The sequence below is a fragment of the Tripterygium wilfordii genome, chromosome 22 (assembly GCF_013401445.1).
Source record: "Tripterygium wilfordii isolate XIE 37 chromosome 22, ASM1340144v1, whole genome shotgun sequence".
Classification (NCBI taxonomy): domain Eukaryota; kingdom Viridiplantae; phylum Streptophyta; class Magnoliopsida; order Celastrales; family Celastraceae; genus Tripterygium; species Tripterygium wilfordii.
Window position 1 is genome coordinate 11,380,803 of NC_052253.1, and position 12,874 is coordinate 11,393,676.

General features: G+C 38.5%; 1 protein-coding gene across 3 annotated transcripts; it reads right to left on the reverse strand.

Moving 5' to 3' along the window:
• Window positions 1–194: 194 nt before the first annotated feature.
• On the reverse strand, window positions 195–10,776 carry LOC119990947 (DNA ligase 1). Of its 3 annotated transcripts, XM_038837091.1 has the most exons (18): window positions 9,784–10,776; window positions 9,228–9,344; window positions 8,653–8,754; window positions 8,452–8,568; window positions 7,675–7,905; window positions 7,503–7,597; window positions 6,274–6,361; window positions 4,731–4,862; window positions 4,159–4,271; window positions 3,693–3,794; window positions 3,542–3,603; window positions 3,274–3,345; window positions 3,068–3,141; window positions 2,924–2,980; window positions 2,118–2,195; window positions 1,585–1,662; window positions 1,313–1,427; window positions 195–1,037 (listed from the first exon to the last, which is right to left on the reverse strand). In XM_038837091.1, the coding sequence occupies exons 1-17, from the start codon at window positions 10,624–10,626 to the stop codon at window positions 1,359–1,361; spliced, it is 2,430 nt and encodes an 809-aa protein (XP_038693019.1). In that variant the 5' UTR covers window positions 10,627–10,776; the 3' UTR covers window positions 195–1,037; window positions 1,313–1,358. The 3 variants fall into 3 exon arrangements, 2 of the variants coding, with proteins under 2 accessions (XP_038693019.1, XP_038693016.1); XM_038837088.1 differs by lacking the exon at window positions 195–1,037 and having other exon boundaries at window positions 1,061–1,427; XR_005466108.1 differs by lacking the exons at window positions 195–1,037; window positions 1,313–1,427 and having other exon boundaries at window positions 2,118–2,211.
• Window positions 10,777–12,874: the final 2,098 nt, after the last annotated feature.

A 12,874-nucleotide genomic window follows, 5' to 3' on the forward strand; every position in this document is an offset into this window, starting at 1 on the left:
TGAAGCTTCTTTACGCATCTGCCCCCACTCATCTTCTTATTTTAGCAGGCAGCATCAATTTCCATCTTCCCCGAGTGAAATCAAATGATGTTTAGTAATCCATCCCAAACATATAATAAAACACTTGAAAGCACAATCTTACCAGGTAGAATTTTCGATCTTCAATCTCTACCCATGTCATGAATCTGTTACAGTTAAAAATTTCAACTTCTCATATTCCTATACAAGCTGAATATTCAATGCAAAGTACAAGTCCGGAGAAAATTTCAATTATACGTCGTGAGAGAGCTTCCGTTTTTTATTTGCCTATTGACCAAGAATAGATAGATCCAAGATTCCAGCGATTCAACCAACTGGAACGATTATTAGACAGCAAGAAGAGAAGAGAAGTTGCATTACGACAACATGCTGCCTGCCCTTCCAAAGAAAAGGAGGAAACTCGTCAAATCGCAAGTCATGTGACCCTTGGACCAAGTTAGGAATGTTAGGCCAACTCACGACTCGCCGGGCGCAATCTGATCAACACGGTAGTAGCTCCGGGGAAGACAACTTGACCAACGACTCAGTTTCATCTAATGATTCTCTCTTTGAATCCAGAGTTTCTTCGAATGACTACCATCACTTTTATCATAACAAACTAGACTCTCTCTCTCTCTCTCCACTATACTGTCACATTGAGCATCGGATATTCCGCCCTAAATGGACCTCATCCGGCCTTCATAGGCCAGGCCCATAATAGACTGACCCGAGAGAGACCGAAAGCCATTTTGTCCTGAACTTCTATCCACTAGCCCAAGTATAAAACAGAGCGATTAGAAACACAAACAAATCCAAAACAACACAGGAGCTACAACCAGTGATTGTGAACTGCAAGCAGTTCACAAAAGCCTTATTAACAAACAAATGTCTGAGAATTAGTTGACAAGATATGCTAGAGACAATAATATATCCAAAGTGATGATCGTTGATTAGCCTTCTTAGCAGATACGCTCGATCTTATAAATCTCGTGCATGATGCCTCTTGCACACCTGTCAAGCTTAAGCCAGCAATGGAAAAAAATTTGTCAGCAAAAGTCTAACCCACGAGAAAGTTCAATGATAAATGCAAATATACAAGTTGGCATGTCGCCCCTGATACAACATCAACAAATTGACGAAAAGTTTCAAGGGCCCATTAAGTTTTTCCCCAGTAAGATTGCAGAAAATTTGAGATCAATTAATAATGTTTATGCTGTGAACAATGTCAGGCTTAGAGGCAGAGAGTTCGTGGTGATGCATTTGCAGTTGCACCAATGTCAATGCAGATATTTACCAACAGAAACCACCTCCTAGGATGAGCCTGAAATTGATTGCACTCCTTAATCATCATCTTCTTCTTCTTGATTTTTTGAGTGATTGACTTTCTGAGCACTATACATCTCAGCTACCTGAAATTTAAATTGGGAAAGGCATAAACAGAATGCAATAAAACTATTATCGCATGCACAACCATGAGTCAATGCCTAGGGGGTACTGATCCTCTCTCTCTCTCTGTTTCCGCATATATAAATATCAGATAACTGAACAAACATGAGTATTCTTCACCTGCTCAGATGAAGAGGCTTGTTCCGGAGTTTTATCTTCACGGACACGAAGAAGACGTGGAAATCGGAGAGAAATACCCTTCTCACAAAAAAATAGAAAGACTAAGTGAAATAGTAAATGGGTGTTGTACAATAATTGAGCATAAATTTACAAAAAAATTAAAAAATAGGTTCCAAACTGGTAACCAGAACACCCATGCCAAAACAAGAGTTCCTTTTTTCCTACATGCTCTTCAACCAGACGTAAATGAACTAGCCAGCCAAACAAAATGCATACTCAATGCGCAGATTTAACCTCTAAGTCTCTAACTAAGGTTACTCTCTAGGAAGTAGCGGAGTCATGTTCACCTAAATAAAAAAGAAAAGGCCATGCAATGGGCTATATCTGAACACATTTTTCTTATTATTACACCAAACCAATGGATTTGAGCCACTTCCAACCTTGTTCACAGCCCATGTGTAGGTAACACAAAAAATAACTTTCTCAAGTAACTGTGCTACAGTTTTTTAAGTTTTGGATGAGAGTTAGTCAACCTTATCGGAATCCACTATTCCAATTGCAGCACGATGAACAGGACTCTTGGTCAGATCTGCAGCTTTAACCTCCCAAACCTGTAATTTTTTGAGCCCGTAAGAAACATACCCAACATATTGATGCATACAAAGCTCTTTTCAAAAAGTATATAACAATGATCACACTAGTAAATTTTCCTCATCTTAGAAAAAAAGTACAATAAAAGTCCAATTAACATCCCGAAATTGTTACCAAGTGAGTGGAAGGTAAATAACCCCACTGGAGAGACCAGATCAATGAGCCCATCATCTTTTCAAATAAACTATATCCATGATATCAACATGCACAAGTGAAGATGAATCCCAACAAATTGATTGAGTCCGGACTAACAGGTGGTGAATAAACTCCAGTCCCCCAACTCTACTAGAAAAAAAGAACAGATACTTACATGAAGTCCATATTAATGAGATCTTACTTAGTTGCGATCCAAATGTCAAGTGTTACATATTCCACATGTGACTTGTTACTCTTAAATGGGAGGACAACAGAGAATTTTATTCAGGAATATCAGAGTGGCTAATATGTAAGGTTGTTATTTATAAAGGTCTGGTGAAGTATCAGGGCAGCCAACAAGAAGACTTTGTGGTTGTGGACCAGTTAAGGTAGTAAAAAAAACCAAATTTGAACACTAATGCAAATCAAACAATTTGACATACGCAAAGTACCCATGCAGATCAGAAATTGCAAAGGATGAGAACACAAAAGCAAAAACAGATGGGAAGTGCAGATAAAAGTTCTCCCATGATAGAACACACATAAATTTTACCTCAGTGGGTTCAAACCACACATCTGGATTGATTGTATCTGCGAACCTGTAGTATGGCTGTAACCAAAAAAGTCACAATTGGTAAGTAAAGACACAGATAACTCCACATACATCAATGGGAAAATAGAATGGAGAAACACAGACCTTTGGTCCTGGAATCACTTTAGAAAGAAGACTGGCTGAAAGTTTTTCAAGCATTGCTTCAGAAAATCCAGTCCCTGTCCGTCATCACCCAAAAATATGTGTGTGTGTGTGTGAGAGAGAGAGAGAGAGAGAAGATGACGCATATCAATAGATAAAAAGGCATTAAACAGCCATCAAACTGATTTAGAAAACTAAATTCCACTCACCTATTTTACAGATGCTTTGGAATTCTTCATTGTTGCCATCATAACAAGCAAGAAGAAAAGCGCCATATACACCTGAGGAAAAACACCATAACACCATAAACATAAATCAGGTTTGAACCTGAAAGAAGGATATTGATTATCAATACTGCATGGATTAGAGTTTAAAAGGGGAACTTAAGCAGTAAATGTCCTCGGTAATGAAACTCCCAGGAAAATCAGGTAAGTAAAATGGACATGAATAAACAAAAATGGAAAATAAGGGGATTACCAGTGCGTTTTCCCCGACCATGAAAAGCAGCAATAGGTACTAGATCTAGCGAGTCCCCAATACTGCAAAGCACAGCATATAATGTAACATTAAATTGGTTAAAGAAAATCACTAAGCTGCAGAAAGTTGCGCAATTATCTCAACACGTTACCTCTCCATGTAATCTTTCTTTAGTTTTAGCCAATTGTTTGACCGTCTCGAAGGCTCGTATGTAGCATCTCTATCTAGAGTTTTGATAATCAAACCCTCACAACTGTAAACTAAGATGAATCAATGACCTGAGCAGATAAAATTTCAATAAAAATAAATACAGCACTGCACCTTTTACAAAAAAATAGAACCATCAAAAACTTATGCACTACTCTAATAAACAACCCACACTAGAAAAGCATATAACTACAGAACAAATCAGTTTCTATTGCCCATAAACAAACTACTCGATGTCCTAAACAGCCTGCTTTGACTACTACACTTTTCAACAGGGAGATAAACTTGAACACAGTGTTGGTGGTTGATTTGATTCAGACAATAACAATCCACCAACATACTACATTCGGTACATCTTGGTATATCAGACTAACACCCAACAAGCCAACTAAATAATTTTAAGTGTGTACCTATTATCAACAGAAGCATCAAGAAACTTCTGTATTTCCTCAAGATCATTTGACGTTGTTGCAGTTGCAAACTGAAAATACCCAGGTTCTTTCTCAAATGAGTCATAAAGTCGCTGCAAAAAACCAAAATGGGAGGTCCACACTCAGGCATCTATTGTATCACAAATATACATATATAAAGCAAATAAGTAACAAGAATATAGTTATCCTTCGTGTAACAAATACCAAAGTAGCCAGATGTTTAAAAGTTCAAATCATATGCTAGAGTCCTGCATTAATAAATTTAGGGGCCACTTATCGTCCTTGTGCAGAAAAAACACAACAAGTCGATGGAAGAAATTGTGCCCCAAGGGTGCTATCCCTCAAATTATTAAACACAGGTTGATTCGCCATCTGACTTTCAACTAGTTTTAAGAAGCAAATAAATCCCTTTAAAAAAAATTAATTCACTCTATGGCCTAAACCCTAAAATTGCTTTCAAATAGCCTACCAACAAATTATTGTTACTGCAAATTTGTAGAAATACCATACTGCGAGTTTTAATGTGAATGAGCAACAATAGATGGCCATACCTCTCTACGAACTTTTAGTTGTTCCTGAATGAGTGGTTTGCCATCGAGATACAACATATCGAAAGCAAATATGCAAACTTCAACCTTGATGTCACTTAAATTCACATTCTTGCGTGCTCGAGTACTAAGGATCTGCCAACATTCAACCAAAGATAACGGTATCTCAACAAAAAGAACGCCTTGATGCCAATGACTTGGTCGGGCAACGTAAGGATATCCTCCATAACATCATGGACAACAATTATATATGAAACAGCCCACCAGAAATTACTATTTGTGGCTCACAGAACCAAAAGGTAAAATGATGTGCATGAATCAATGATACATTATAACAATCTGATAGCTGGAAAATAAATTACGATGCTCTTAAAAATAAAAAGATATCAAGATATTGAAAAATCATCTAAATCGAAAACTGAAACCAGGGATCAGCTTAGAGCCTTAGATGCATGAATTTTCAACTTGAACTTTACTGTATTAGCAACCCATGGTTCCACAACATAGGTGATTTTTAACAATAGGCTGGATCAAACACACTCCAGTTCAAACACCGGCGAACCAACACACGATATCATATGATTCATTTAAATGTTCTCACCGTTGGGTAATATCCACATGGTAAGATCACAGAAGCATTTAAAATAAAACTTAAGAGCGCAAGTCGCTTTGCCTCTCTCTCTAGAAATATAATGAAAAACTTTGTAACTGTCAAATTAAGCCATAATAATACGTAAACCGGGCCAAGGTAACCACAAATGAACTGTGTTGTTCGTGCAGCCTTTACTCCCAGCTCATTGTTCATAGATCCTTCACCAGAGGAGAGCCTTCTTCTCAGAGGGGAAGACTTGCCCTCTTTGGATAGTCCAGCACCCCAAACAATTTAATATCACATGAATGTAGCTGTCTTTCCTTCCTCTATTCAGTTGTATATCAAGATAGCATCACATACCAGGAACCCATGAATACTGACTTCAAAGAAAACTGATTGCAGACATAGTTTGATGAAGCAAGAAATTAGAAGTAAGTTTTACTTGACCTTCCCTTTTCATGCTACAACTCCTAAACGCAGTGCAGAAGGCTGCCACTACCACTGTGCCCTGCTGACTGTAGAACAAACAGATGCACAGTCTTACCCTGCATTGTAGAGAAGTTATTTCCTTGATTTGAACAAACGTGACGCGTAGGTTATGATGGAGCAGCTCTAAATCTAATACGTTTCCTAAATGGCCGTTATCATTGTTCAACCAATTGCTTTAATCATCATCATTTTTTCCTTGTATACTACCCTGTGAACTAGAATAGTCGATGATACAGTTTGTAACCTCCTCGCAAAATATGAATCCAGTCAATTTCAACTACTAAACTGCAGAATGTACACACATGAAAAGAAAACTAAAGTGTAAACAGCAAGAAATAAGAATACCAGTAAACCGCCAAAGAAGCCAAAAATACAGAAATAGATAAACATAATGATAGGAAATAATGAGCAACCTGATTCAAAAGAAGAGGGGGGGGGGGGGGGGGACTAAAATAAACAGATTACCTGGAAGGGCAGAATTTTTTGTTTCTCCCTGTCATAAGCAACTAGTTCACAATCCAAAATAAATGATTTCACAGAGGACTTTTTTAACCTGCATATAATCGGTTAATGCTGTCATCTGCCAAATCAGCAAAATTACAAAAAATAGCATCCTGTACTAACAAGCAAACCATGATACGCAGTTCATTGGCAGCTTCTTGTATAACTAATATTGAGAGAGAGAGAGAGAGAGGGTCACTCTTAGACTCATTCCATACACTCTGACCAGTAACACAAATTATGCAGAAAGATAGGTGAAGAATGGAATAGAAACAAAACTTTTGACACTATAAATATGTCTATTGTAGCTCTTGCAACTGCACAAGCAACAACATTTGGAGAATCTCAGCCACCTTAAGGAAGTGCCAATGCACCAAACAGTTTTAATTAAGTCTATTACAAGTTTACAACCGGAATAAATCCAATTACCTAACCAACTGAATTACATTTTCAAATCATCAAAAATCCCAGGTAAAAAGTTTTAAACAAAAACAAGATTCTGCAATCCAAGATGCCCTTCAATATATTCATTTCACATATAGTGAAGGCAGTGAATTTGTGCGTGCGAGAGTGTGCAAGTCTGTGAAAGAGAGAGAGTGAATTTTGAATCTTCAAAAGGGGCCGCAATTATCCAAAACAACCACATATTGAGCTGTTCATATGAGTTGTTAATACAACTTTTCCCCATCGTATCATATTACATGATGGGGTTATAACATATTTCCATTCCCACTCCACCAATCAAAGAACTCAGAAATCTTGTACAATAAGTGTTATATCCATAAGTACCACATTATATGTCTACTAATGTCCTAACGTATCAAAACCGCAGATGACACAAAGTTACATCCATAATCATTTTCACTTGAGCATAGCTACCTAAGACAATTGTTTTCTTTTAACAAATAAATATATTGAATAAGCAAATGAGCAATGATGACAAAGAAATAAACTTCACAAGCACTTCCACCTTCAGGAGGTAAGCACACTTGGTATCCATAAAAAAAGAAAAAAGAAAAAGTCGCACTTGGTATTTAATACAGAGAGATTAGCTTGACATAAAAAATTGCATAAATCACTCAATACTCAATCAACAAGAGATGTTATTGCTAATTGCTTAAACTAATTTTTGGAATACTGAATGATCAACATATTATACAAGGAAAAAAAATCTTAAACAAGGATGAATATACCTTGAGATTGTAGCAACAACATCAGGAAACTTCCCAGTGTTTCGTTCCGCATTTCGACTGTAAATCTCAACCGAGTTGTTCTCCATATAATGTATCTGAATTACAGAAGTCAAATGATGACACAATACACATTGTAGCAAGGAAAATAAAAGAGTGTTCAATTTGTACAAACCTGAGCGCGCTCTCCGTCATACTTGTATTCACAAGTAAATTCTATATCCTGGAATTTATTTAAGATTTCAGATATTGCTTTGGTTGGTTTTGCCAGCATTGGTCCAACTGGAACACCTGGCATAAAGCTACATGTTTTTGAGAGGTTCCATACACCGCCATTAAGAAGAGCATCCACTATCTTATCATAGACGGGTAGCACAGAATATACTTGTTTTACAATCTTTACAGCCTGAAACAAATACAATCATATTACAATCGCTGAAATAGAATGGTATCCCAGAACTTTCAACCAGAAACTAGTTTTAACTAAATACTTGTAACAGCTCAAAGAATCAACCCAAAAATGTCATAACAACCTGAAAACGGTATCATTGGTTTCCTTATTTCAAAACGAATCCAAAATAAGTAAATAATAAAATCATTCCAAATCCAATAGAACTTATCTTAAGGTCCAGAGCTCAATAACAAATGCACAGGAAATCACTATGAAGTAGGACCCGCATTAAAGAAATAACAATTGTAGCATTGCTTGCACATAAATAATTTTTTTTGAATGCAAAAGAACTTTATAGTAAAAAGATATAGAAATTGACTATAACAATTAATATTGTCAAAGAGACGCTTTGAAACTTCCATATCATACCTTCAGCACAATTATTGTTCGAGAACAAGGCAATGTACAGATACAGATGAGACATTCCATTTAGTTACGATGCACGACACAAGTTGTAGAATAATAACAGCATCTTTACCAACCAACTGAATTGCAGCTCACCTCTTCTAAAGGAGACTGAATATCCAAAGGAGGCTTAGAATGCTTTTCAGTATATACAGCAGCTTGTCCTAATGCAGCTAACAGAGTCTGCTCTGCCAATCCGATTCGCAACTTTGCCTGCAAGGAGAAATCCAAAGAATGGTCCCAATAACAGATTGAGTCGTCCAGCTAATAACTAGTAAATTTCAAATAAATTAGTACCTGAAGGAGGCGAATTAAGTATTGAGGTTCACAGTCAGTAGCTGCAACAAGAAGCCCCTTGATATGGTTCTTTTTCTTCTCTTGGCTATCTTTCCCAGATTCCTGTTACGAAGGGCAAGTTAAAATAATATTCCATAATATTCATTAAATCACAAACATATCTCCCACTAGAAAGTCCTGAAATATATAATGGAAACTTTATTCACTCAGAGAATCATCAGCAATAATTGTAACATATTCACAAAAAAGAAGAGTGAAAGGTCATATGAGAAAACATTTCCAAAAGCAATTGACTTGAGAGGAAAAACCATGCATCTAAAGTTAAGCGCCAACCAACTTCTTTGATGGTTAACCAAAACAAAATTATTCCCTATTGCAAAACCAGAGTTATGAAGATCAAGTTCTGACGAAATTTTTTTTCTACATGAGGTGGGATGACGCTAATCTGGAGCTGAAGAAATATCTTCATTAAGTCAAAGAAAATTGACATTTCCTAATGAATTTCAAATATAAAATCATCCATATACAGACATCTATGAGGATTTGCCGAAAGTAATAAAAAATTAAGAATATACCTTCGCAATGAGCCGAAATGTATCCAAAACTTTGGCAATTGTTAATGCATTGGGCTTGCGCATCATAAGTTGAGATGAACGGCTTCCTTTCGCAACAAGGCCTAAATCCCCCAATTCCTGCAGATAAAAGTTAAAAAAGAAGCTTAGTAAGAAGCTGCTTCCCAAATCAGAAAAATGGTATGGTTTTCCCAGAATCTACTAATTAAAATCTAGAAGTACGATGAAAATACAGGTTATCATTTTAGGGTGGGGTAATTAGAGCAGCATGATAAGTTGAATTGTTAAGTAGTTCAACGAAGGCAGGGTACCACTATCGTGCAAACCCCATTAGTTAACATATTAAGTGTAATCAAAACATCCCACTCACTGTTTTAACCTACAGTTAACTATCCCACTCACACATTCTTTCCATAATCAAAGCTGCATGCGCACATGATGGAAGAAACGTCAATTTTTTCATCTTCCTACACCTAACAGCAATGTGATAAGGATAAGAAAAATAAGATTCCAAAAGTAACGATCAAGAAATAATAATGTAAACCTGCATAAAAATTACCTTGTTTTGGTTTTTAATCTGCTTTTCGGTTCTTCCATATGACTCTGCGAGTGCCTTAATAAGCGATGGCTCCCCTATCCCCAGCTCCAATCCCTCATGTGCAGGGGCAATCCTATTCGCCAAAAGATACAAGACGGCCACCAAATCCTCGGGAGTGGTATCCATAACAGTCCTCAACGTATTGCATACAATATCCGTGATCACAATTCTTCCACTCTCGTTTGAGATCAAATCTAACGCCAAACAAAGAAAAATAAACGGAACCTTTTCCCCCTTCTCCCAACAGGCCATCAATTTGGGGTCAAAGTCTCCCGCCTTCTTCTTCAGCAGCGGAATCTTGCTCTTCAGCTCCGCAATCATGTCTTCTACGCGCCCCTTTTTGTTCTCCTTAACGGGGACAGATTTTGAACTATTGATGTTAGTTTCTTGGCTCGATTTGGTGTCGCTGGAATCTTGGGGTTTCTGAGAAGAATTTTCAATTGCATCAGGCGTCTTGGCTGATGCATCTGAAACTTGAGGATTATCGACCGAACCTAGGATTTTGGTTCTGTTACCGGTAGGGGTAGAGTCTAGGGTTTTACGTTTCTTGGGAGAATTTGTAGTCTCTTTCTTCGAATTAGGAGCGCGGCTTTTGGACATTAGGACATCGAAGGCGCTTTTCTTGGGGGCAGATGACATTGTGCAAGTGAAATTATGGACAGAATTAGGGTTTAAGAAGAGAGATAGTGGCTTACAGGAGAATGTGAAGAACGATGAAGAAAGAGAAAGAGGAGGAGGAGGAAGAGATTTGATTGAGTAACGATGGCGGCAGAGAGAGCCAGTAGTGAAGCGGAGAGTGAGCATGTAATGGAAGATGCCGCGGGAGAAGAGACTATCGACTGGGCCGTTTGTTTTGATGAAAGAAAATGGCAACGATAATGGGGCAAACAGATGGCGGGAATGCTCCTGCTACTCCATTTTCTCTCCGCACCTGGCTGCCCTACAGTAACAAGAGTCTCTGAAATAAGTTGTCCAATTTTTTTTTTTTTTTTTTTGATAGGAAATGAAATTTTATAACACAACAGAAAATAGAACTTACAAACCAGACATCGCCCAAGCTGGAGTCTCCCCGATCCATAGTCTAGTACCTAGAGTGCGATGAGAGTTTCTAACCATGAAATGGGCAACCTGATTCAAATTTCGAGATACATGAGAACAGAAATAGACACCTAAATTATCCATTAACAACTCGCACGACTGGAGCACCGCTCCCGCGGGGCCCGGTGGAAAGAACGGTCAGAGAGGAAGCGACAAACTATAGCTGAGTCTGACTCTAGCTGAAAATCACGAAAACCTCTGTCTTGGGCTACTTGTAGTCCCACCAGAACAGCAAGAGACTCAATTGCCACCGGGTCTAGGATTCCTTACCTATAACAAGAGAAGGCGAAGCTTACTTGACCTCTATCATCTCGCATAACACCACCAACCCCACAAGTACCTTTGTCATTAAAGCATGCCCCATCAACATTAAGCTTAAAAAGACCATTTGGTGGCGGTGCCCAGACTGTCGCTGTACTAACTGTAGAATCTCCCTGCCTAACATCCTGGGTCGCCATAACTTGCCTATAATCTTCAATGAAGTTATTGCCCCGCCTTACCAAAGTAGCATAAGAGGTCCATTTTCCTTCAAACATAAATTCATTCCTCTTTTTCCAAATAAACCATGCAAACACAGCGAAGATAACCTTCACTGAGGTCGTTGAATAAGCTAAAATGTGGGCAGCCCAGTCAATAAATTTTAAGCGACATCCCCCACTATTGTACTCCGTAGGCAGAACACTCGACCAAACCTCCTTAGCCATTTGACAAAGCAACAAAATATGGTCTACAGTTTCCTCCTCCTTGCCACATAGAATACACCCACTCAAAGAAATGGCTCGTCGACGATGTAAGTTTGAGTTACAAGGGATGCAGCCATGTACAGCTCCAAACAGAAAGTGCTTAATTTTACTTGGCACCTGAATATCCCATAATGCTCTCCAAGGGAAAGCGCAACCATGATTAGACGAGGAGCCCACCATGCTTTGCTCCCTTTTCAACTGCACAGCTAACTTGTAACCAGATTTGACATTGTAGCATTCATTTTTTGTCCAGTGCCAACTCATCACATCCTCCACCGAGTTTACTCCCAACGGGATTGTCAAAATTAAACTTGCCTCTTGTGGATCAAACAAGTCTTTAACAAGATCATGCTTCCACGTCCCCAAGTTCTCATCAATCAAATGGTGGACAGTTTTTGTGTGCCAATTCTCTGGGAGATGAGAGAAAATTTTAAAGGTGGAAGGTTGTGGGAGCCAAGGATCATCTTTTAATAGAATGGACTTTCCATTACCTACCCTCCATCTCATACCCCTTTTCAATAGCGCCAACCCAGCCCACAAACTCCTCCAAGCATAAGAAGGGTTAGAGCCCACCACTGCCGTCATTATGTTACCATGGGGAAAATATCTAGCTTTGTAAATACGTTGGAATAGGGATGATTTATTTGTCAAAAGGCGCCATCCCTGTTTTGCTAGAAGCGCAAGGTTGAAAGACTCCAAATCACGAAAACCCAATCCACCCTCTTCCTTTGACCAACACAATTTCTCCCAAGCACGCCAATGAATTTTCTTTTTTCCTCCTACTTGCCCCCACCAAAAATCTGCTATGCACCTTGAAATTTCCTGACAAGTAGATTTGGGAATTTGGAAACATGACATTGTATAAGCTGGGATTGATTGCGCTACTGCCTTTATCAGCACCTCCTTACCACCCTTAGACAACATTTTTTCCTTCCATCCACTTATCTTTGCTTGCACTCTGTCCTTCAAATTTCTAAACATGGTCTTCTTAGATCGGCCAATCAGAGAAGGGAGACCCAAATATACAGACCGTTTATCTAGATGTGTCAAACGGGCTAGAGGCCCGCCGGGCCAGCACGGCCCGTTGACCAAGGTCAAAGATCCGTTATAAGTTCGGCCCAATATATTGTAACGGGCTGGGCTGGGGTCTCTCTCAGTCTCAGCTGTTAATAATGTTTAAGAGTATGGGAATCAGCCAAAACCAAAAAAGA

Excerpts from the sequence above, each read along its gene's own strand:
- LOC119990947 (XM_038837091.1), bottom strand. The coding sequence starts at position 10,626 with ATGCTCACTCTCCGCTTCACTACTGGCTCTCTCTGCCGCCATCGTTAC. Across the intron at positions 9,345-9,783 it reads AGATTAAAAACCAAAACAAG|GAATTGGGGGATTTAGGCCT; the intron begins GTAATTTTTATG and ends TTTTATCTGCAG. Across the intron at positions 8,569-8,652 it reads ACTTAATTCGCCTCCTTCAG|GCAAAGTTGCGAATCGGATT; the intron begins GTACTAATTTAT and ends TTCTCCTTGCAG.